At 43.3% G+C, this 26,246-nt stretch overlaps 1 protein-coding gene across 2 annotated transcripts in view; it reads right to left on the minus strand.

The window, feature by feature from the left end:
- Nucleotides 1-15,079: 15,079 nt before the first annotated feature.
- The window catches only part of RIMS4 (regulating synaptic membrane exocytosis 4), an 87,311-nt gene continuing 76,144 nt past the window's right edge, over nucleotides 15,080-26,246 (minus strand). For both annotated transcript variants that reach the window (XM_044440316.1, XM_044440315.1), the window contains exons 3-6: nucleotides 21,551-21,663; nucleotides 19,230-19,331; nucleotides 17,359-17,498; nucleotides 15,080-15,298 (exon numbers count right to left, since the gene is read on the minus strand). In XM_044440316.1, the coding sequence (XP_044296251.1) occupies nucleotides 15,080-15,298; nucleotides 17,359-17,498; nucleotides 19,230-19,331; nucleotides 21,551-21,663 (574 nt within the window). The remainder of the gene's footprint in view (nucleotides 15,299-17,358; nucleotides 17,499-19,229; nucleotides 19,332-21,550; nucleotides 21,664-26,246) is intronic.

Genomic DNA, 26,246 nt, shown 5'->3' on the forward strand with positions numbered 1-26,246 from the left:
TAAAATTATTGGAAATCATAGCCCATTCAAGACCAGGCAAACCCAAACTATTTTGCATCAGAACATGGCAAAGTATATTGTTGTGGAGAAAATTCATTTCTCTCCAGCTACTAGAGGACTGCTGCTAACCTTAGGGAGAATTGGAGGCTGGGTGGCAGAAGTGGTGGCATCCAAAGATGTCAGCATTCCTGTTCAAAAACTGTTTATGATAGTGTCCATCTGAGCCTTGGCTCCATTATGCCATTGGCTAATGGAACCCATTATGAGTAAATGTGTACAAGATTCCATGGCTGCAATCCCAATTATTTTTACTTGGAAGTAAGCTCACAATTTTAACTAGACCAGTTTTCAGTATCTGCCAGAAGATCCTTTAGGGACCAGACTCAACATTTCATCAGATTGTAACAAAACCCACCAATTATTTTGTCGGTAGAGAATGTTGTTAACTCATCATGCGTTTGTTTCAATGGTAAAAATGAATAGAGACTGGGAAAATCAGAATTTCAAAGCTGCTATGCTAACAAACCACAAAGACTGGGCTGGGTAACTTGGGGCTGTCCAGACACTTTGGCCTACAACTTCCATCAGTCTGAGCCAGCATAGCCAATAGTGAGGAGTTATTTATGTCTTCATGCCATTTCCAGACAAAGATCAAAATGCATAATGCTAAATGCAAAAACTTCATGAAGAAACATGATTAAAATGTTTAATTCATTTAAAGCCAAAGCTGCCAAGCACAACAGTTAATAAACCAATTAACTGGGCAGCAAAATCAGGTGAGAGACGCTTCTGTGAGAAGGTGAGACACAAAAAGACATCTAAAACATGGTACAGTTGGTGTCATCCAAACATCAGTGGGAAGGGTTGGCACCAGCATGGAGATTATGGAAGCTGTAGACCAAAGCATCGGGAGGTCTCCAAGTTGCTTCTCAGTCCTGCCTGCAAATATATTTTGCTGGACTTTTTCTGGAACATCTAACTGAGAATTGTTTTCAGTATAATAATCTGGAGGCTTCTGTGGGCCCGGGATGGGCAATCTGATTTCCTCCTGAAGTTATTGAACTGCAACCCCCATCATGCCTTCTTACTGGGGATATTGACTAAGGATGATAGTTGCTTCCCTGCAATACCCAAATTTGCCTTAAGGTGACTATGTGCCCTCTTTTATACAGGACAATCCTCTGCTTGAAAGTTTGCCAGACCTCTGCTTGCAAAATGTCTTCCATTGGAAGGCCTGTGCAGTCCACATGCAGCCTGATCATAAAGAACCACCAAAAGAAAGAGGTGGGGGCTGAATTTGTCTTTCAAGAGAATCGGGACAGCTGTGAGCAAGGCACAAAGGTCACCCGGCCACAGACTTCCTCACCATGGTGAGATGGACACATTTCTTTTTAAAGTATAAAAATGCATTCTACGCTTGCAGCTAGACTTATAAATCAGCATATGCAAATTTGATGCAAATCAGAACCCTCTTTTTCCAGTGATGGATTTCCTCTTTTTCATGATTTATAAGTGACCACCCTTGCTCTGGGAGAAGGCGGTAGCGTGAGAAGCGTGCCTTGGGGAATGGCATTGCAGTATTGATTTCTGAGGCCGCCCTTCCACATCTCTGGAATCCAATGAAACCAAGTCTGACGTAGTGCCACCTGCCTCTTCCCCCACAAAGGTCTGAGTTTTCTGTGTGCTTGTAGATACAACAGAGGGAATGTACCACTTCAAACGGAAAAATAGGGGTCCTATTTTGGAAGAATCCCCTGTGTGAAAAATGCCCGCTGATTAAAAACAAATGTTCACTTTTTATTATTTGGTATTGCTTATATTTCCTGCATTTTTCCTCTTGCAAGAAACCTCTTGCAAATGGCGTGGTCCTTCTTTCCACTTTATCTTCACAACAACCCTGCAAGGTGGGTTAGGCTGAGAATCCATGAACAGCCAAAAGTTTATGAGCTGCATGGCCAAGAAGGGAGTAGAGCAGATCTCCAGAGTCCCCAGCCCGCCATTCTAACCATGACACCACATTTCAGGTGAGATGTCAGCCACCTATGAAGCCCCCCAAAAACAGGGCATGCACTACAAAGGGAAAAACTGTAATCCACCCCAAGAATGCTATTGAGTAGATTTAAAATATTATGAACCCCATATCATTAATAAATGAGCCACCTTCTAGATGTTTTTCCTATGACTCCCATCAGCCACAAATAGCCTAGCCAACATACAGGAATCATGGGAATTGTCATCCAAAATATCTGCAGAACACCACACTGGAAAAGGGTGAATATTTTCAGTTTCCCAGGAGATTCCTCCCACTTTATACAAATAAATGGTTTCTGCCACACACACACTCACACACACATGTTGAAGTAATACTATTCATTCTGACACTTCCATCCCCTCCTGCTGCATGTGCAGAGCACTCCTGAACTGGAAAAGCAAAGGCCCAGCAGCCCTGGTGCCAGAGGATAATGGGAGTCGTCATGCAGGAGTCCAAAGGGCCCTGGCCGGGGAGTGGGGGAGGCTGCCCACAGCATTTGGCTAGGAAGCACCTTTGGGAAGTGGAGCTACGTAGGGCCCTGTTTGCTCTTCAGTTGTTTCTGACTCCTGGAACGTGTTGTTGCTCACCAAGTACTGTGACGCAGAGAACACTGAGAGTACCAGAAGGGGGGTGGGGAGAGGAGAAGGAGCAGCAGCCACAAATGAAAGGCTCGTGCATGTCAGGGATCCCATCGGAAGAGACACCATTGAAAACTGGCACGTGTCAGTGTTGGTTTCACAGGAATGGATGGCCACTGTTCACCGGAACCTGACAAGCCAGCAAGGAGAGACACCTGTTCAGTGTGTGTTGCTATGACAGTGCCTGGGTTGCTAGGAGACACGGATGCTAAGGACAGCAGTTGCCAAGCAACTTCCAGAAACTGATGTTCCTATGGAAGTGGCTGATGGGGGTGCTGGCTGTGTCTTTCTAGTGTCCTTCTTTTGGTTTTTTGTTCAAGCAACAGGAAGGAAGTGGAATTAGCTCTTCCCTTTCTCTGCCATGCTGTCTGGGTACCCTTTGACTGTTCCTTGTTTTTGCCCTTCTATCCCAGCCTAACCCAACCTGCTGCTCTCCCAGTGTTTTGGACATCAACTCTCAGGAGCTGGAGCCACCACGACTAATTGTCATGAATTCTGGGAGTTGTGGCCAAAGTATCCTAAGGACACCGGGTTGGAGAAGGCTGCCCTGTCCTATTCCAATGATCTTTCCTTCTACCATTGTACTGCTGACTCGGAGGCTTAATTTAAAGAAGGTCTCAGCCCTGGGATATCTTGACAATGCCAAGAGTTCTCTGAGAAAGTTGAAATTGAATGGAGCTGCTTTCCATCCCCGCCCCCACCCCGTCCCCCCATGAGAAATTCGGTCCTCAAAGAATAGTAGAGCTGGAAGGGGCCAGAGGGGCAGTAAGTTCAATCCCCTGCTCAGTGCTCCTAGTTAAACCATCCTTCTCAGATGACTGTCCAGTTGCATCTTGAGTGCCTCTAGTGTGGGGCAGCCCACAACTTCCCTGGGTAATGGGTTCCATTGTTGTATTGACCCAACAGTCAGCAAGTTCTTCCTGATGTTCAGCCAGAACTTGACTTCCTTTAACTTGAGCCCATTATTCCATGTCCTGCACTCTGGGATGATCAAGAAGAGATTCCGGCTTTTCTCTTTGTGACAGCCTTTCAAGTACTTGAGGAGTGCTATCATATCTCCTCTCAGTCTTGTCTTCCGGAGGCTAAACATGCCCCAATAGTTTCAGTCTCTCCTCACAAAGCTTTGTCTTCAGTCTCTGGATCACCCTTGTTGCCCTTCTTTGAACCCTTTCCAGCTTGTTTGCATGTCTAACCATGGTGCCCAGAAATGGTCATGGTATTACAGATGAGGCCAAACCAGTGCTGAGTATGGAGGAACTAGGACTTCATGTGATTTGGAAGTGATACCTCTATTAGTGTAGCCTAAAATAGCAATTGCCCTTTCTGCAGCCACATCATGTTGTTGACTCATTCAGTTTGTGATCTACAACAATTCCAAGAGCCTTCTCACTTGCAGTATTCTAGAGCCAAGTGTTCCACATCTTGCAACAATGCATTTGGTTTCTTTGTCCTAGGTAGAGAACCTGGCATTTGTCCCTATTGAATTTCATTCTGTTGTTTTCAGCCCAGCACCCCAACACATCAAGATCACCTTGAATCCTCTTTCTTTCTTTCAGGGTAATAGGTATCCCACCTAGTTTTGTTTCATCTGAAAATCTGATAATTTTTCCCTGCACTTCCTCATCCAAACCATTAATAAAACTGTTCAAGAGCCCTGGACCCAAGACTGAACCCTGTAGCGCCCCAGGTACCATTTACACATGGTGTAGTGGTAAAGAGTGTGGGACTAGGACTGGGGCGATCTGGGTTGTAGTCCCCACTCAGCCATGGCGCAGTCACAGATGAACCCGTCACAGAATCTCCGTCCAACCTACCTCACAGAGTTGGTGCTGTGGGTGCAAGATTTGGAGCAGAATTCTATAAGCCACTTTGAGTTCTTTGTAAGAAAAAAGGTGGGCTATAAATCTAAAAAATAAATAAATATAGAAATAGTGATCTCAGATATCCAAGTCATAGCACCCTCTGGGCAAACTCAGAGCAACACTGAGGTTTGCACAGGTACAAAAGCTCTTTAAGGGAATCATGTATATGAGGGAGAAGCGTACAGTTTTGCCCAAGCATTTTGGTGGGACCTTCATTCGCTTCTCTGAGCAACAAGGTTTCTGTGCAGTTAAAATAGATACTTTTGTGCAGTGCCTTTTGCTTTGGCCCAGCTCACCACTAGAAGGCAGCCTAGAAGAACTTCATCAACACTGAATTCTTGAAAGGGGTTCAACAGCCTTGTCTTAGCAACTTATAACATCCCAGAGGAAAGTATTAGTTGATGCGAGCCCTAAACAGAATCACTTCTGTTAGGCAACAATGTTTTGTTGCAGCCCCCCTTGGTATATACCTAATACCCGAGCTGGAGTTAAACATCTAGCCACAAAACTTTGCTATGCTGCAGTAGAGTCCAAAAATGACTGGATCATATCTGAAATTATGAGCTCTCAAGTTAAAGGGAGTTCAAAGGTGCACCATAGAAACACTGCACTAGACCCTTGTGACAGGTTGTGAGGACGTGGCTTTTTGTCACAGAAGGACTGAAGACTCAGAAATACTTCCAGGTGAGGCTTTCATTGGACAATGGTGATACCTCATCCACAGAATTTTATGAGGGGTCAAGAAGTTGCCTTCAGTTTGTAGCCTTCCTGTGCTTGCCCTCTGCACCTTCTATCTTTTTTATCGGGAAAAATGTGTTATGGGACAGAAAAGGGAATAGTTGCAGGATGCCTTTTGATGGCTACCTGTAGGAGCCTTGTGGAAGCACCCTTTCTTTGCTTTGGCAATGCAGCCAGGTAATAAAGCAAAACTGTGATTTAACAGTGGGATCATTGATAGAGGGAAAACTTCTCATTTGGGTTATCCTTATCCTGAAGGCTACTTCTTATTTTATTTTTCTCCTACAAGCTCACCTAAGACCTGAATGGCATTTTTCATACATGCCTTGAAAATCACTTTGGCTATCTATGTCTTGCGATGTCACCCCGCTCAGCTCACTGAGAGCTCCTTTCTTTGCAAGCGAAGGCTTCTTCACTCTAAAGCTTCCCGAGCTCTCCTCATCTTGTGTGGAGAAGGCCATGAGGACCAATCATGAGCCACAGGCAGGGTGATGCTAAAGCATGGGAAGGAAAACATGACGTTATAAGGCCACTGTTTTGCACAACCCCCTGCTCAGTTCTTTGCTCTTTCCTTTAAATGCACATTGAAAGCCAGAGCAATTGTGTGCACGTGTTCAAAATCTTCTACACCTTTCATAACCTTGTGAATCAAGCTTGAGGCAGTCCTGTGCCTAAAATGGAAAATGATTAAGACCTGAGCGTAAAGGTGGCTGGAACCCCAGTTATGGGTTGCTGCAGCTTAGTGGTAAAAAGGAAGGCACTTTGTATTCATTCCAAAGCGCTCTTTTCTGTGTTCCATTATTGAACCCCTAGTATTAAGTTATCTTGAATACGTTAAAAAGTTTGCATTGAGTGAAAAGTCTCAGATTCCAGTTAGGAAAAAAATGAAGTTTTTATTATTATTATTTTCAACAGTTTAATTAACTTAACACTAAGTTGTAAATTACCCAACCATTTGTATTGTCTGGATAAAACTGACAGACAAAGAAAACAGCACATCAGAATCTTCTCTCAAAGACAAAGGACTGTCTCCAACATTAATGCGCTGGACAGTGTGTGCTACATCACACCTTGCTTCATGTACAGCACTGTTACTGTGTACAGAGCAATCTGCCGCAAGAGGTTCCAAGTAGGGAAATTCATGCACCTTACTAAAACTTCAGTGGGATTTGTCAGTGGAAAATGAGACCTTTGTTTGGGCTTTTAGGCTGCTTAGAGAACAATCTGAATTGTATAATACGTTCCCAAACATTTGCAAGTTGGTGGTCAAATGATAGGTGGACAAACATCTAATTGTCCAGTTATATCCATTTGTTCAATTGTGGCAACTGTTGTGTGCTATGTGGAGGAAGATGCTAAGAAAGGTAAGGCATGCTGGTGACAAGAATGTTTCCTGCATTAAGCAGGGGGTTGGGTTAGGGATACATGAGGCTTAAGACACTTTTAAGTCACTCTTGGCTATTTATGTAAGAAACCATGGCTTGTTAACTATGAACAACCAGTGAAGAGAACCCAAGTTTGTTGTTGGGTTGTAAACTCAGAGTTGTTCACGATTTGTTAACTCACTCCAGGCAACTCAGTTACCCATATTTCAACAACTGCCCATGATTCAGTGACAATCCACACTCAACCCATACTCAAGCCTTGAGTGTTGTCTGAACCCAGGGTAGGCTAATTTGTGTTGATTGAATCAGTATGCTGAACAATACCAGGACCCCAGTGGAATACTGAAATCTGCCTGACACTGAGTCGGGCCATTGGCCTATCAAGCCCGGTGCTGTTGCCAAAGCCTGCCAATGGCTCTCCAGGTTTCCAGGCTGGATTCTTTTCCGGCTCTGCTTGGAGATGGGGTGGATGGCACCTGGTTCTTTTGCATGCAAAGCGGCTGTTCCTACCTTGCCTTGTTCAGCATGATTTCAGCAGTGGATTTCAACATGAATGCAGGAAGTGGGGAATAGTGTCATAAAGTCTTTCCTCACTGTTCAGCCCCAGCTGCTAGTTTTAAGGGGTATGCTGTTTCTCATACTGTAGTCTACAGCTATGATGACTTGTAGCCATTGATGGCTTTATCTCACATAAATGTGTCTAGTCCCCTTTTATCTCAGTTGGCAACTGTGATATCTTGTCACAGTGAAACGCATAGTTTAACAATATGCTATGTGCAGAAATAAAATGAAGGAGAATCCAGATTCAGCTTGGCATTCCCATGGTCAACTGACCAACTGAGATACCAAGTTAGCTGGAGAATGCTCCTGCACATTTCTCTTTTTTCCTTTGGGGTTAGCCATGGGAGCAGGCAGGGGTCAGATGGAATAAATTTGGAAAAGATCGAAAGGGACCGATTTAGTTCCAGGAATTACTAGTTTCTGACCTCTATTCTAGGTATGCACTGTAAATGTAGGTGATTGCATGTCATCAGCAAGAGGCAATCTGATTTTCCATAAAGTTTCTTCAGATTGTCAGGGCAGAGTCGCATGATCTAAACTTTAAGAATGGAAGAAGAGCCATTTTGCAATCTTAATCACATCCATCTGGGCTTGCTTGCTCATTCTGCCCGCTCCCATGGAACTACACTTTAGCACTGAGTGGAGCCTAAATATTGTATTTACTATACGAACTAGACTGAATTTTTAGGGTAAAGTTAGCAGTAATGTTGATTCTACTTATGTCATTCTACTTATGCCAGTAAGGAGATGCCTTCATCTGTATCCCAAGTATTACTTCCAGCAAGTAAAAATGCATATGAACAGTCTAATTTTCGTTGGTTTGCACATCAGTCCGTGCTTGTAATTTATAAAGGTGCATGTATTCCCCTGCATTAGAGTTATGTACAGTAATAAAGGATGCAACAGCAGCTCATGGAAAAAACCTCCACCTCTCTTGAGTTCCAATGAGGCATCTTTGCCAAGCAGCCCATTAGAGGGCAGAGCTGCCATCAGAGTCAGAGTACAAAACACTGGCAGTGCCTGAAACAACAGTGACAAATCCTAAACAGTGATCTGAAAAACAAGAAGATCTGGCACATTTGTGAGCTTTATACTGAAACTTTTGACAATTGTAGCATGGAAGTCAACTACAGAGCTTTCATGGGCAGTGAGCAGATTCACCCATAGAAGTAGATTGAATTAAACCATTCGCATGAGCCAACTCCATCTTCTTCTTTGTTAAATGTCCAAATGGCCAATGCTAATATGGCCTGTTTAGAGCTGACATCCTTAAGAACTAAGTCTGTCATCATGTATTATATCCATGTACTGCCACCTGCACGTTACAACCTGTATACACACGAAAAAGGATATATTATTGCTTGTAAGCCTATTTAGACTCTCTTTATAAAAAGCCTTTTTTTGTCTGTTAACAGAATACAGGATTATGACAAACTAGCTAAGTAGGTTTTTATCTTGAAAATACAACATCAATTCCTTCAGGAAAGGCTTAGATCTTAGGCTAAGATCTTTAGTAGAGATGTAATGAATGACTGCAAATATTTTTACACAATATTAATAATAACAACTTAATGATAGTTTCAAGTGAAATTTCTATAGGACTATTTCCTGGTAGCTATTTACATACTTTGCCATTTCTGGAAAAGAAATACAAGATGATAGAACATAACATAGAGCATCTATTACTAAATCAATAAAGCCCTAATCTAGAGAATGTTAGTTCTGTTGAATTCAATGGGACAAGTTAGTCATGGCTAACTTATACCCCATTTATTTCCAGTGGGATTTAAGAGAGACTAGCTTTCTCTGTATTAGGAAAATCAATGAATACACATTATACAAGAGCATAATTTTTTTTCTTTTAAAAAAGATTAAATTATATAATCTGTTAAAAAAAAGATACAGCATTTTTGTTTTTAAAGAAAATATTTCTCCAGTGTCAAAATTATTAAATAGCATGTAATAAACTAACTTAAAATAAGTTTCATAAAAAAGTTGTCCTGCTATCTAAGATGGTTACTACTAAACATGCTTACACTGAGAGTCTTACTGCCTCAACATCTACAGAATTTCATTCTATACATAAACTTATGACATTTCTTATGCCTGAAGATCTATTTTTTTAAACAGTACATGTATAAGGGATCCAGTATTAAAAACATTAAAAAGGTACAGTTATATACAACAGAAGCATTCACAATTCCATTTTTCCTTCTTCTAAAGTCCTTTCCCCCAAATCAGGAAGCATGGGTTGAGCTAATCGCAGGGTGGCTTTTGCGTAATTCCTCATCCTCAAAAAGAATTCTGCTTATAGAAAAATGATCTGGTGTTTAGAGGCACTGGAAATCCAGATTCAGCTCCCTAGTCCAAAAACAGACTGTGTGTGTGAACTTGGCACTCCTTGTGCCTTAAGAATAGCTCTAACCTGGAGGTCATTGTCTTGCGACCTCATGGGCTCTTTTGCCCTCGAAAATTCAGCTTCAGGAGCTAAGTGAAGCTTGGTTGTCTCTGCCATTTTTACCATTTGTATAAAGAACAGGAGGGGTACAGCACTGCCAGAAGATTGAGCAATCCTCACTTTTGCATTTGAAGAAAGTGTGGACTTGGGAGCAAGGCCTCCTCTTTCGGCTGAGAAAGAGTAATAATCATGAAGTGAGTACTGGGTAGGTTCTTGGGATAGTGGCTGAGAGGATCGCGCACTGACCTTCGTGACATAGCCATCCCAATTATTTAACCAATGAGCAAAGGGACTGAAAATGCCATAAAACAGAGAGTCTGAGTTTTAGTGCTTCCATTAAGAACAAACGGAATTTTAGAAAGTACAAGCACAGGAACAATCACCGTTCAGGACACATCCTGACTCTTTCAAACACGGCTACTGCTTCCCAATTAAAGAAGTAATGATGTACACAGAGACACAGTTCTGTTAAATGCTTTTAAAAAGGTAATAAGAGATCAGGTTCCAAATGCAAGACACTTACTTTACAAACCCCAAATGACAAAAGAGAAGTCAGACCAATGGGTCTTGATATTGTTGAAAGGCTACACAAGGACCTACCCCCTGCCCAAACCTTTGGGTGGCTTCAGAAACAACTAACTCAGCATGAAGAGTTGCTATGGGCAGTGGGAAGAAAGTTCTGGATCACATGCCAAAGGAACCATTTGGGTCATGACCAGGAATCAAGTAGTCTAACAAGGAAGAACACAGGCTCCGGTCTGGACTTTGCATTAGGGGAGCAATTCCAAGCCCAATGGCATCACCCAGGCCCTTATCAGTTGGGAGTTTCTAAACCATTTTTAGATATTGCAGTAAAAAGATGTACAAATGTTCAGCTCACCTGTTTAGAGACATGCAACAGTGCAAAAATGCATCTGTTCAAATCTAGCTTAGTTCAGAGGCAAAACCAAGTGGACTTTCAAAAGAGATGCTAAGAACACCTTTTGGCTGGGAATGAATCACTTCTGAAAATGCTCTTTGGGTGGAGTAAAAGTGAATTGCTTGAAAATCAGTTTCACTTTCCAGCATGTTCATTCAGATCCACAAAGCCCTGTCCATGCACATATTTGGGAGATGGCCAGTCTCTTCTGGTGGCAGAACCTTGCCACTCATGGAATATGCTTTAATAGTGCTGCCCCTAGCATGAAGGACACCTTTTCAGAGCCATGGGGAGTGTGACAGGAAGGCCAAAGGGTTGAAAATCTACTCTGTATGCTCAGGAGTGCCCTTTGAGCTCCCCTGTTGCAAATCCAAAATTAGATCACATGTGAATGAAACTCAGTGTTGGGTTTTGGCCACCATCAAAATGGCCCTTCCAAAAGGGAAAAAAACGGAGAGGTTAAGAATCAGTTCTCCCCAAAGTAACTCGATGAGTATTTGCTTTTAGTGAAAAAATATCTTTATGTTGTATTTTAATACATTGTGCACCACTCTGATATTTTTTCATTATATTTTATAATGAAAATATACAGGGAAGTTTCCCTCCCAACACACACACACTTAATGAAATTCCATTCTTAGAGGGGCACCCCAGTAGGTAATTTGGTATCCTTTCAACACTAAATGAAGTTTTTATTTTTCTGGGTCGTTCATGCTTTCATGTTCTGAGTCTAATCCAATACCTTCTATCCTGGATGCACATCAGCCTCCAGACTTGGAGCCCGAAGCGCATCTGGTAGCCAGAGTGAGGTATGGCAGTGATGATCCCTGCCATACCTTGCCCCATGCCTTTTAGTTAGACAGCTGCTTCTGGGGAAGGAAGGAAGCCAGGGTGCCAATATGGACCAGCTTATAGGGACTGACCCTGCCTCCTCCCCTCTCTGCCTCTTGGCACATCCCTCCCCCCCCCCCCTTGGTGCTACATTTGCACTCTTAGTGAGGCAGCCATGCTACTGGTTCTTCTCCAGATGCAAGAGGTGCTGGGGCTCAGCCTTCAGACGTGTAGCACCAAGGCCATAGGACTTGGTGGCTGGGACTCTGAGGAATCCTACCCCACCCCCAGCAATCTAAGGAGGCCATAGGATAGCACATTTAATTGGTGAAGGACACAATCCTATACATGTTAGGCAAAAATGGCCAACAACTCTGAGCAGTCCCCAGCCAGCTATGCTGAGTGGGGAAAGCTGGAAGTGGTGGGACTTTTTTCATTCCACTTGTGCATAGGATTGTGTCCTTAATTTGTCTCTTTAATGGCTGCTCTTACTGGTGTACACGCGTGTGTGAACGTTTATTCTGATTTGGCATCATTTTCACTGTCATTTAGCTTGTGAATCAATCTGGGAGCCAATTGTATAAAAGGTGATAAACACATAGTGTCTTTTTATAGTGTCACCATGGATCAAAGTACATTGAATATATTGATGTTTATACATGTTTTCTATTAAAAGCATTTCTAGGCCATTTTCAGATGAACCTTTTTGTTCTAACTCAAGTAATTTATCTCTTCTCATTTAAGAAGGCACTGGACACGCAGTGCAGAATCTGCAGATCATGACCCAGCAGCAAATCTTGAAACAGTTGTGCTGAAACTACGAGCTAGGAAACCAGAGGTATGTTCCAGCATTTCTACCCCCAGTCCCCCATCAACATCTGGGGAAAAGTTTATGATGAACTGCAGGAAACAGGTTTTAGCAACATAAGCATCTTTGAATTTATAAAGCATAAACTTCTGCAGTTCAGTTCCCAGGTGTGGAATGTGATCTTTTTCTTATTATTCCTTTAAAAGACAAGGTTATTAAAAGACCCAAATGGCTACCAACCACTAAATCTAACCCAATCTATTCTAGTTCATACATACATTGTACAATACTGCCTAGTGCCTACTATAGACAAATATAAAGAGATGTCAGGCTGAACTATAGTTAGTGTGTTTTTAAATCATTACTTGTTCTTTTTAAAATCACAACATATTTTGGCCAGCATGCAACTACCTTTCTCCAATCCATACACACAAAATACTTAACATGAATTGGAAAAATACAGAAATCACAGGCATAGAAGAAACGAAGATATTTGGATGGAAACTCTGGAGCCTCTATGGCTTTAATATACTTTAAATTCTTAGTGTTCCCTTATTCTATTATCTATATTAGGTAATGTCTAGCAGGAATCATTACTAGGCCTATTGTTTTGTCATCATTTGGCTGCTTATTTCCCAAGCCATTAAAACACTGTCTATGAGATGCTGCTGCCTAAGGTTCATTCTACAGCAAGTCATGCTTCTCTCATGCTTATTTCATAGTCTACATATAAACCTGTTTGCTACTTTGTGCTCCAACAACAGGCCAAGGAGCCATTTCCAGATGGTTCCTAAATGCTCATACTGGACTCAGCACCTCAAACTGTGGAAAGAAACAAACTTTTGGCATCTAACAGGAAAGCAGAGTTGAGATAGCAATAATAAAATCTTCATTAAAATGAGAGCTAAAATAAACATCTAGTAACGTACAAAAGGTAGATCTAAATACAGATGGAGCACCCTGGCCTGAGGTACCTTCTAACAGTAATCTCAGGAGTTTTCAGACATGGCTGTGTCCAGGTACACTACTTTGCCCCGTCTGCGCAATCTGCTGTCCATCAAGTGAATTCTACTCTAATGTATTTGACTCTTTCTGTTGATTCCTGTCTCAGCTGTATGCAGAATATATATAGTTATCTTTGTACTGTCTAACATAAAATATTTACAGAATTTTTATCCTTTCCCCTTCCTTCCTTCCTTCCTTCCTTCCCTTCCTGCCTTCCTTATAAAATCACCCACAAATCCCATCTGCAGTGACCAGATCTTCTCACTTTTGAGAAGTCCCTTTTTTGACCTGTCCTCCTTTACCCCCTCTCCAGTGGATTCTCATTTAGCTTCTCCTTCTGGGTCACTGTATGTCCTTCTCTTGCTAGTGCACTAGAGGAAGACACACCCCTATTTTACTGAATCAGGGATATAGGCAGTTCTGCTGGTAGATGGAGGATCAATAATGCAGTGTGAGTGGAACACATCCACCCACAGGTCACAGAAACAGACAGGCACAAACATACAGACAGAAATCCATTACTAAAGTTGAAATGCCCCTGTTAGTCCCACCAGTCGCTCATTCAGAGAGGTGCTTCATAGGTGCTTACACATGCAAACAAACCATGCAAGAGTTCACAAGGCGCCTTTAGTGTCACTTGTGAAAATGCCTTCCTTCCAGGTTGCTTCACACCACTGGTGTCTTAAATAGCACTCCCTTAGTGCATCACCCCCTTTCCTTAAGTGCAGGGATCCAAAGATATCTCACACACATCTCTCCTGCAATAAACAGAATGTCATTTTCTGATATTTTCTCCTGTTTAAGAAAAGAAATAAGAAAAAGCCCAATCTTTTCTATCATAAATTTGTTTGCAGTGGTAGAATAAGCTACAGCTACCAAAACCAATCCCTGTTCTAGAGGAATCTGGTGTACTGTAAGATATGCACTAGAAACTGCCAAGCATGTCTATATAGTGGGAGCATGAGCACAACAGGGGAAAGCACAGCAAAAGCTGAGGTGAGGTAAGGTGTGAATGTGAGTTGGCGATGTTCATATCAAACCGTGGGTAGGAAGTCTCATCTTTGTAAGATTTCCAATTTGCATTCGGCGGCACTATCTGTGCAATGTTCCAACTAACTGGTTTGCCATGCGCTCTGTACTAAAACCAACTGGTGTAATCAAAGCATACACTCTCGTTCTTTTAACAAAAACGCTTCAGCAGTACTGTTGGCCTAAGTCCTATAGTAGAAGACACTGCTGGTAATTTGGCACAGTGTACAAAAAATACAGCAACAGTTTTGTACATCAAATGGAACGGTGGGACTTGTTCTAAGAAAAAGTTGCAGTTCCTTCCCCCACCCCACATTCCTCAAAGGGGAAAAAAGTTTACAAAACCCATAAAGTTTCCCTGAAACTGCTATCTTCTTTTAGGTCAGATGTTTGCTTTTTACTATTTAAGAATTGCCAAAAATTCTTTTTTTTTTCAAATTTGTAAAATAGTACTAATGAGAAAAAGCCACATCTTCCCCAATTTAAAAAAGTTGCTGTGACATTTCAAGGTTTTACATCAATCTAAACCAAGGATGCATGGGCGACAGTGAAGGAAGGGAAGCGAAAGGGTCTGTGGGGTGTGTGTGTGATTCTGTAATTGGGATCGTGCCCTGTGGCTCCGCCCACTTGGATGGAGAGAGGTCACTGGCCTCCATCTCGGTTCCTGTCCAAGGTTACTTGGCTATCCTCACCTTCAGGCTTTCCCCAAGGACTGATCGGAGATGCAATGTGCTTGAGGACAGCGTTCCAGCAACAAAACCTCGACAGCATGATGTTAAAAACAGAAGCAGTTCCCCAGTATGTCCTTGCTCATTAAGACCTGTCACAGCAAGGTCCAACTGTGCTCTCCAAGGAAAGCTGTGAGGATTGGCGTAGGAGTGGAGTGGTTGCAGGATCTACCATGGAGGAGGTTGGGAATAGCTTATACCAACCAACTGCCAAAGTTGACAAATCCAATTCTTCCAGCAGAACCCGGGCGACTCCCATGAAGTGTTTGCGTTCCATGCGTCCGTAGTTCCCCCAGACAATCACCTGGGAAAGGAGTGGGAAGGGATCAGGTTTAGTCCATAAGCAGCATGCATGAATCATGGAATCTGCTCACAAAGCCATGGGCACAGCTTCTGATAAAGAAGATAAAGCAGCTTTGGACAAAGCATAAAGCAGAAAAGGAAAAGCAAGTTTTTGGTGGCCCAGACATAGAAAACTATTCTGTACTGGGTCTGATATCTGTCTGTCTTGAACAGCAATCCTACTAGGATGGGCAGTGGGTCCGTACAGTTTAAGGCTCGGGCGTTTCCTATCACCATCACCTGCAACTTGACCTTTCTCTTTTTTAAAGCTAGACCTGTGTGAGATTGAACTAGAGAGCTTCTGCATGAAAAGCATGCACTCTGCTAGGGAGCTATGATTCTTCCCACCTTCTGACACATCCTACTGTGACCAAGGAACAGACCGCAGGGCTTAGATAAGAGATGGATGGATGGATACTTAAGGACTGCAGTGGTAGGAAATGTTCATTGCTTTACTGTCGGGAATGCAGTCAAGGTGGCGAACAATAACATTAACATTAAAAGCATGTGCATTACTTTGAATACATGTGCATTATTCAAGGAAGTTTGTATAGGCATATTCTCACATGGCTCATCCCAATGGTCATCATTTACTCCCATGGTGTAAACTAAAGTGCTATGCTTCAGGAGCAACTGTTAGTGGTTTGCCCAACACACAATGGCAAACTTCAGGATTTTTTCACAGTATATAAGCCCTGCCATCATCATCATCATCATGACTGTCACATGTATATCCTGACTTTTTTCCTTTCACAAGAAACTAAGGAAGCTTACATGGTCCTCTTCTCCATTTTATCCTCACAACAACCTTGTAAGATAGTTTAGGCTGAGAGTCAGTGAGTCAGTGACTGGCCCAAAGTCACCCAGTGATATTCATGGCCCAGTGTGGACTAGAACATGGATCTCTCAAGCCTTAGTCCAACAGGCTAATCATTACTCCATACTGGCTCTCTGGGGTGATGCGTCCTTGGCTAATAAACCATGATGAATACATACCAAGGAAGGAAGTCTGCTCTGTGTGGCTAGCACTGCAAACTTAGACACACCCATAGACTCAACCAAGGGAAGCCTCTCACCTTCCATGCAGAAGAAATTTCAATACTAATGTAAGAAGCAGAAGGAGACTTGCTATGACTAATGCATAATCATCATCTGCGCACAGGGTCGGAATTTGAGCTGCAGTGAAGTGAAGAAGGGAGGGCCACCAGCAGAACCATGGAAAATCTGAGTCCATGAGGCTCCTCCCTTGATCAGCCCTCTGCTGGCAGCGGCCATTTCATGAGGGACAGATGGGAAACAGAAGGATTCCATCAGCTCAGTTGAGAGACAGGCAATGTTTGATACTCCTTTTTCTTGGGAAGGTAAGCGCATAAGTAGAACTGCGCTGCATCAGAACAAAGGCCTATGAAGACCTGCATTCTGCTCAGGCCGTGGCCAACCATATGCCTCTGGGAAGCCCCCACTATGAGTACATAGCACCCCTCCCTGTTCCTCAGCAACTGGTATACTGTCTCTAATACTGGGAGGAATATGTCACTATCAAGATAAGTAGCCACCGAGAGCTCTCTCCTCTTCAAGTTGCTTCTGTTCCCCCTCCACCAAGAACACCACCATGGCTGCACCTGTCATCCTTCTAGGGTGGCCATGTGTTCCACTCTACCAGGGCAGTCCTCTTTTTGAACGTGTCTTCTATTTGAAGCGCTGTCCAGTTGGAGACTAGTGCAAAGATAAGATACCATGAGAAAGGAGAGGCTGGGGGCCTTGGTGGTGTTGCCCGTCAACAAAGAGCACCTGGAGAGCAGACTGAGAAGGCACACCTGGGCAGTTTTCTCCAGCACAGAGAGATGCGCCGTATTCCTATTTCAATTACAGTAAATTGATCCATGCAATTTGATGCAAAACTGCCTCTTCTTTTGCCCTCTGTGTGTGTCTGTGACACATTTCCTCCTTCTTGCCTGAATGGCAACATAGCCTATGCTGGCCAGGGAACCTGTCAGCAGAGCTCAGACATGTCCATCTTACCTGCAGGACTTTGCCTTGAGGGCTTTCTGGGAAAAGTAATACTTGGTTGTACAGGGGGTCCAAGGATTTGCGAGCCACTTTGGTCTTCTTCTTTGCAATACAAACCCCATTTTCTAGCAGGTAGGCCTTGATGTAAGCAGCTGGGGAGAAAGCACATGGTAAAGGCTCACTCTTCCATGGTCAGGACGAACAATTTTCTTTTACATCCACTTTATTTATCTATATTTATTTAATTAGTGTACACCCTGTCTTTCTGCCAAAAGAAACTGGACTCAAGGTAATCTGTAATAAAATATAGATTACAAATGAACTCTTAATGAAAGCATCATATAAGATCATAAATTAAAACATAATTAAAATAATAGAAAAAGAAACTAACAGCACCTGATCAACCAAATCACTCTTCAGCAACAAGCTAGCTCTTTTACCAGTGTCTGAATAGAAACCGTTGTCCACTGGTTGAAGGATGCCAGAGAGGGGTCAACCTAGCCTCCCTTGCAGGGAATTTCAGACCCAGGGAGCAGTTACTGAGAAGGCCGTCCCCTGCATCTCCATGAAACATGCCTCCAATGTAGCTGGCACCAAGAGAAGTGCTTCCGTCAAGAATCTTAAAAGCTGGTAGGCTCAAATGAGAAAAGGAACACTATCAGATAACCTGCTCCCAAGGCCATATTTTGCTCAGGCAAAGCAAATATCTTTGCATATAGTGGTTTTTGATCCCCAGCCAGTCAGTGAGACTACCTGTTCAGCCAGCTCCAGACCTTGAATGATACTTCAAAGATGGAAATTGTACATCTTAGTATGCTTAGAGGCACTGCTTCAAATGTGGGGGTCAGTAGGGCAGATTGGCTGGCTAGATGATCATCCGCCTGCCTGTTTGCATTGTAATCAACCAGCTCCACCACTGGTTTTGCCCTATGTGCAATGTTAAGCTTGGGGAAGGTCACCTGAGAAAGACGGGGAAAATATTAGAAGATGACTTGCTGGTGAGGTGGAATTTAGGCACCATGTTGAAGGGCAGTCCTGATTTGCATAGGTCCGGGTTGCCTTATGGTGGGGCTGCAGCTTTCCTGGTGGGCTGGGCTGGCACTTTGAATGCTCTCCTCAGCGCTGACCTTTTTTCATTGATGGAACCCAACATCATATAACTACCTATGCCAATAAGACATCAATAGAAAGCTTCTGACCTGTAGGCAAAAGTTGCTCATGGACTCTGGAGCTGAAATACCTGGATTTCCTCCCTGTCCCGAGCACCCAGCAGCCAGGGCCAGGCCACGGAGCCTCAGTGCAGTGATCAGTGGCCGCTGGAGGGGGCACAATCCATCTGTCTACTCTGACTTTACTGTGACATCAGTCTGGTCATTTCCTGCAGGATGCATGCCACAGCCTACCATGTATGTATGTATGTTGTTGTTGTTAGTGTATTGCATTATACTCTACCTTTCTTCCTCTTGCAAAGAACCCAAGGAGCCTTACAAGTTACTATTCATTTGTTAGATTTGTATCCTGTCTTTCCACCAAATATTGCTAAAGATGCCTGGCTGTACGATGAGTTATTTGTGTGATAGCCTTAAATATCATTGTTTCCAGAACGTTTCAATACAGCCACCGGAATTGGTAGCAGTTTGGATAGATAATTAGGTTGACCAAAGAAACCAAAATGTTAATCTCCACTTCTACTTTGAAAAAGTAGTTTCCTAAGGGTAACAGCCTTGCTCATCCAATCTTACTGGTGATTTCTGTGTAAAACCAAGCATCTTTGTTCAATCCAGTCACAGTGATTCAGCTATTCTCTTGAACTTTATGGAAACAAAGAGCCAGCAGTTTGTTAAAAGGCAGAGACCATTTAGAGGTAAGTTGAAAAATGTCACCTGGAAGGGTTTTGGAGCCAGGCTTTGGGGTAAGTCCTCGGGCTTGAATGATATCCACTTCTAGTTGCCCATTTCGTTCCTGTAACCCAATCTCCACATCCCCTGGAAACCAAGCAAGGCACAAGATAAAGGCAAATATCTGCTTACCAAGGGGGCTTTTAAATAATAACACACAAATATCTAATGAACTGTGGCCTTCTCCAATGAGTTCTTCTGATGATTAGAGGCTTTAAAATAGTACAGGCACTCTATCTATAAATTATCATCAGCAATAGTCAGCTCTTCTCTTGCAACGCCTAGATTCTCAGTTGCCAACTCCAAGGCAAAAAGATGTGGACAAAGGAGGAACAGCACATGTGCTATTTTTAAGCTCTGGACTTAATTGTCTTTGGGAAGGAGGGAGGGAGGGAGCTCTTTGATGTTAATGTGCATTCCTTTGAAATATGGGAAGTCAGCCCTGCTGCCTTTGCAAAAGTCTTTGCTTATTTTTCTGAATGGGGCACTGAACATCTGACCCAAGTTTCTGTCCTACCAATGCAACCATCCAGAGGATAGAAACGAGGCACTAGCCCTCCACTGGGAAAATTATCTTCGAGAGCCTTTGAATCAACTCTTGTCCTCAAACTGATGACTTCCGAACCATGAGCCCTTTTACAAATGATTTTATTTTATCCACCATCGGAAGAAAATCCAGAGGGAGCCCAATTTGCATTTAGATGTTCTGAGCACCAAGGACAGTGCCTCACCACAAGGCACATGAGAGCAAAAGAGCAGGATGTGTCCTCAGCTAATCCACACAACAGGGGTCCTTATGGATCGAAAACAAAAAGACAGGCATAGAATGCATTAGACAGGCATAGAGTGCAAACAACACCGTGAGATATGATCACTCCTATTCAGATAGGTTGTGGGCAAGAAAATGCTGCTTGCACCACACATAACATTTTGCAGCAAGACAAGAAAGTTCTGTTTTGATCTTATCAGACCAGAGAACCCCTTTTCCATGTGTCTGCTGTGTTTTCTACATGCGCTTTTGAAAAGTTCAGATGAGCTTTAATATGACTGTGCTTCAGCTTTTTTCTAGTCTCTTTCCTGTAAAGCCCAGTCTTGAGAGATCTGAGTGATCAGCTGTGGAACTCTTCAGCTCCTTCAAAATTACCACTGGCCTCTTTGTTGATTCTCAGATTGATTGATTGATTGATTGATTTAAAGCCTTTATAGACCATCCCCCCACTGGCTTCTTGGGACGGTTTACAACATTAATGTCTCCCTTACCCAATCACTGAGTTTGCATGGATGACCTTCTCAGGGTAGTAACAGAGGGTTTGTCATATTCTTTCCATTTTACAATAATATATTTAATGGTGCTACATAAGATGCTCATAAGTTTGGAGTATTTATTTTATAACCAAACCCTGATTCATGTTTCTGCACAATTTTATCCAGGAATTGTTTTGATAGCTCCTTGATCTCCATGATGCTGTTTGTTTAGCTATACTCTTCTTTAGCTAACCTGAGTTACATGACATTGGAGTATCACCAGGTGAACATCATTCGATTACATACTCAGATTTATAATTTCTGGAGGCAGCGGTTGCACAAAACCTATTTCAGCATGTCACAACAAAGGGAATGAATGCTTACACAATCAACTGGTACCAGTTTGTTTTGTCTATTTAATTTTTGTGCCACAAAAAATATATTTTACACCTCCACAGTGCTGAGTATCTTGTTGTAAACCACAAGAGGACTTCAGCTGCAGGCAGTATGGAAACGAAATAAATAATAATAAAAACAACTGCAACTACAACTAGGAATGATTTCAGTTAAATCCAGTTGAGATCCAGATGGTAACACAAAGGAGTGCATGAAAATACTTCTGCAGGACATTGTACATAAATAGTGTTATATATCAGAGGTGCAAAAACTATAGCCCGGGGCCACCTCCCAGTCTTGTTCTAGTGGCCCCCAGATTCACAGAAGCAGAGGGGGAGAGAGTTAAAAGTCCTAGGAGAACAAGCTCTGTGGTTTTTACCATAGCAAGGGCCCACCTGGGGTTGCTCACCATTGTAACCCCCTTCTTTGCCTGCCTCCCCTCTGGCTCAGACAAGAGAAGGAGTCAGAGGAGCCGGTTCTACCTACTTGCTCCCTATCAAGCAAGCAAATGGTAGCAGTGATAAGAATAAGGATGAGAGATTGTAGCAGTGGAGGCGAGAAGGCAGACCCCCAGGGAGAAGGTGCCTTGCCCAAAGAGCCGGAAAAATAACTGGCACTGGTACTCTACATACATGCATAAAAGTAATAGCTCTTGTGATGCTTACCCATGGAGGTAGTGGCCAGAGTCTGGCGACCCACGAACTGGGCTGGTCCCATGCTCCCCAGGAAATCACTGAATTGTCCAGCAGATGCCAGGTGAACGCCATTGAAATTCAAACTGTGAGATAAATGGGTTGGCAGAAGTAACTCTTTGAAATACTTGCAATGACCCAGCGATTAAACAGGCTTAAATTAATTGGATATATGCATGAGATGGAGAGTTATTTGGATTTGCTGCAGACCTTCTGATTTTCACACTGGCTTGTTACATGACACTCACTTTCAATTTTTCTCCATAAACCCATGGAAGATGTGTGTTAGATTAGTTTTAGATAATTGCAAACAATTATTGTCACAATAAATCAACCCGGGGAGTGGGGGGGGGGGACAAGCTTTTCCTATGAAATCTTCCCACTGCCTTTCATACTGTGGGAAAAACTGACATCTTCTAGCCTGCAGGGCTGAATGGTTTGCAATTAATTTTTTGCTGGTGTGCATTCTCTTTCTCCTGAGGCTATTACTTTCCAGAGGAAATCTAAAACTGAACAGACTAGCTGTTCTCTATTTAGACTCCACAAAAATACAGCAGATTAAAGCATATATTCACATGAAAAAATCATTGCTAAGCTTAATAGATCCTGTGCAGAAATGTATTTGTTTCATCTTTTTATTCATCCAATTTATATGATACTTAGAATAAATCATAAAGCAGCTTACAAATGCGAACACAGTCCTAATAATACCAATGCTATTAAAATCCTATAAAATATCAAACCAGCAGCTATGTAATAAATGCAATTAGATTGTCCTAACAATTTTTTTAGTGACATCAGTCAACACTAATGGTGCATGTTCGTGAAAACAATGACTGACAAGTGATGGTGCCACTTGGATTTTGTAATTAGTCACCTTGTTGGTCACAACTCATGTTCCTAATGCTTGCCTTTGCTGTGTCCTTGGATCTCGGTCATATAAATTCATGATTAGCTTTGGAATAGATGGATTTCAGATTATCCATCTGAGTTTTGACAAATGTTCAATACTTGCAAAAATATAGTTCAGCTTAAATTCCAATTATCTGTAGGCTGCAGACTTCCCTGGGGGTAAGTCTCATTTGGCTTAATATGCCTTACTTCTCAGGAGCGATGTAAAAGATTGCACTGTTAATGGGGCTTGCCCATCCCAAAGTAAGATAAGTGACCATAAGTGAAAATACTCCATATCTGGGTATGTAGTGCTGGAACGTTGAAATGAACTCGAAACTAAACTTTGACAAGGCAGAGACTCCATGGGTCCTGTGAGTGGTACCCAGCTCTAGGAACTGCAGATGTTAGCCCTTCTGAATGGGGTTGTATGTTGGCTGAAGGAAATGGTATATAACTTGGGATGCACCTGAACCAGAGGTGTTGAACCTGCTCAAGCCCAGGCTCTCATTCAAAGAGCTCTCAGGGCCACGTTCCAGTGGTGGGAAGGGCCAAAAGCAATGGGGAAGGGCCAAACATACCAGCTTATTTTAGTTTAAAGCCCTTCCTGCCAATAACCAAGCCTCAGGAGAGGCATTTCAACAGTTATGCCCTGCATTGGATGCAGCTTCCTCCCTTTTTAAAGGCTGAGATGAGACGTCTCTCTTAAGGCTTACTGATGCTGCTACTGGTGATAATTCAGGCCCTGCCCCTTTTTCTTTTGGCTCCGCCCACCACTGGTATGCATTCCCCAGGAGTTTTCCAAAACAGAAAACTCTATTGGTGCCATGGCTCTTTATCAAGAATAGGCCAAAGGTAGAGCTGGTCAGCCTCTTTGATTACCAGTAGATCAGCAAGGATTTCTGACTCCAATTTAATGAGCTCTTCCCCAACAAAATGATGCTTCCCTCCTAGATTCTGCTTCTGAAATGAAGAGAGCCTGGGAGAACCAGGAGTGGGTCTTTGTGATCCCTATTCAGTTCTAGCCTTCAGCACAACTTCCTTTTGCACCAGTCTCTGACTGGTGGACCTGGGGTTCTAGAAAAAGAAGAAGGCATTTCTGGAAGTGTGCAATCTGTCTTTCCCTGCTTTATATAACCAAGTGCATGGGAGAGACAAAGGCATTGCTTGATTCAATAAGATGCCTTCTGGCTATTTTTACAAAAAGATGCCCACTCTTCCTTCTTCAAAGACCTTTGACTCCTCCTAATCATAATTAATGATGCACTTGTTTCAGCAGCATGTTAATGATTTAAATAACATTAGATCAGATGGCCTTTTGAAACAGAGCTTGACTCCTCCTCTGAACTTTATACAGATGGGTAAATCTGCCCCAGGCAGCAGCTGATGGACTGCTCTGTGCTGTGTCATCAGGCTGAAGCAAAGTCAGTGGGGGTTGGGGGCTGATGCAGCACCAACAGCGTCAACGGAGGGCTATTTGGCCAGGAGCGATGAACAAGCCCAGCTCCCAGGCGTTCAGGCACTGTGAGCCTTACTCGACAGCAGTTCTGCACCGAATGCTTATCGGCTTCGGTGCTTGTGCAGAACTTGACTCATGGGACATTGGCAGAAGGGAGAGTGAGTTGCTGTTCCATAATCCCCACTGCCTGCTGCAGCCTCATGTGCTTCCCGGATAGCCAGTGGGCCTGGAACAGCCAGGGAGGTGGTGGTGGGGAGGTTGCTGGGCAAAGCAGGAATGGGCAAAATCATCTCCCTCAAATGCACGTTGCCAAAAAAGAGGAATGTCCTAATGAATGTGAAGATAAAAGATGACAGACAGTTGCACAAGATTCTCTCATGTGTAGGGAGAAATTGCAAGAACTTAATAGTTCTGACTGACTGTAATATAGCCAGATTAAGAACCTGACTCTAACAGAGCCAGATTAGAGTCAGTGCAGCGTAGGGCCACAAGTTTGGTGGCCAATTTGCAGGGGGGATGCCGTATGAGGCAAGACTGAGGCAACTGGGTTTCTTCCGCCGGGATAAGAGGAACTTAGAGGGGATCTGTTGGCGACATACAGGTATGTGAGGAGATGTCACATGGAGATGGGTAGAGACCTGTTCTCCCCTGCAGAGGAAGGCAGGACGTGCTCCAACGGAGCAAAGCTCAGGGAGCCAAGGTTCCGTTTGGATGCCAGGAAGCACTTCCTGACAGTCAGGACCCCGAGGGTGTGGAATGGGCTTCCACGGGAGGTGGTTGAGGCCCCATCGGTGCAGGTGTTCAAGGATAGGCTGGATGTGCACATGGTGGGCATGTCGTGAGCGGAGCCGGCTGGTGCCGGAGGTCAGACTAGATGGTCTGGGAGACCCCTTCTGACTCGCTCTGTTTCTATGTTTCTAATTTGAAATAGATACATATCATTCTAGTGGTATGAGAATATGAAAAGGTGCATAATCAAATGAGAGGGGAAAGCATATATGTATCACAGGAAGTAAAGGGGCAAAAATTAAAAAGTCCTAGGTGCCAGTGAAAGCAGTTTTATTGTTGCCTGACATGTTTGAGAAATGTCCCTTTTCAGGGGCTCGAAATCATCCATTTGTTATAAGCCTTTTGTTTCCTGTGAAAAGGTATGAACCTTCTCCACCTGCTGCCTAGGTGCTAACTGTGGATGGGCAGCTCTGAGGCCCACCTTGGCTTCCTTTACCTTTACATCAGCCTCAGACTGGGCAGCCTTTCAAACAGAGGCTGCTTTCACAGGAGAATTATCCTCTGTAAAGTAAAGCACATGGCCACCCTATTTCCCTCCACTCGCCAGGGGAACCTCAACTGAATCGAGGACCCTTTTGTGAAGTGAAGGACACCCCCTGCCCCCTTGGGGAAGATCAGGCTGCAATCTGAAATCCAGGTTGTACCCTACTAGGAAGAAGAAGATCGCAGTCTTATAGCTTTAGGACTTGCGTACAGTCAGTCTGGCCCTGCATATGCACAGCCACCAGATCTGGCAACTCTGCCTCCTTAGATGGCGGATCGATAGATTTACAAAGACTGCATTTCTGTATGGAGCTTTCTGAAGTGGGGTGAAGTCCAGGTGCAGAAGCCTGCACTTGCGGCCGTCCAATCTGTGTAGTCGCGACTGGTCAATTCCCGTGTCTGTTTCCACTGTCAAAGTGCGAGGACAAAGGGAGCCTGCATTGCAGCTAATTTGTGCACAGCTGCCAGCTGTCCTTTGTTTAGCTGTCCACTAAAAAGCAACAGTAAATGGAGAAGAAGTGGAGAAGTATGTGCACCAAAAGGGGGAGGCAGCAATAGCTCTCACTTATCAATTCGCCCAATTTTAATAGGTGAAGTAACAGTTTCCAGTGCCCTCCAACTTTTCAACACTTCCCTGGGTCTCCATCTGCTCCAGAAAGGGGAAATACTCCTTGACCCCTTATGGAGGTCCTTTTCTAAGCATTTACTGCCGTGGTCATTGCAGTTCTCTGACTATTTCGAAAAAAGCTGCAGAAATGTTCAGAGTTAATGGCTGGGAGAAATGTGCACATCTGCCCTATTTGTTTCGAAAAAACTGGGGGAGTTAATATTTCTCCTTTTTAGTGTGGTTGCTGACTTGGGGTGCTGTTGAAAAGGTGGAAAATACTGAGAGAACTGTCAGTTCAACACTTAAAACTGAGACAGCTGCTTTGCCAAGAGGGTGAGTACCAGTACATTTTCCATTTACACCTAGGCAGATGACAGCTAGCAATTCTCCATAAATTAGCCTATGCTCAATCTTGCCTTGCTTTGCACAGGTATAAGTTG

This window comes from Varanus komodoensis, unplaced genomic scaffold (assembly GCF_004798865.1).
Source record: "Varanus komodoensis strain SLA01 unplaced genomic scaffold, ASM479886v1 scaffold37, whole genome shotgun sequence".
Taxonomy (NCBI): Eukaryota; Metazoa; Chordata; class Lepidosauria; order Squamata; family Varanidae; genus Varanus; species Varanus komodoensis.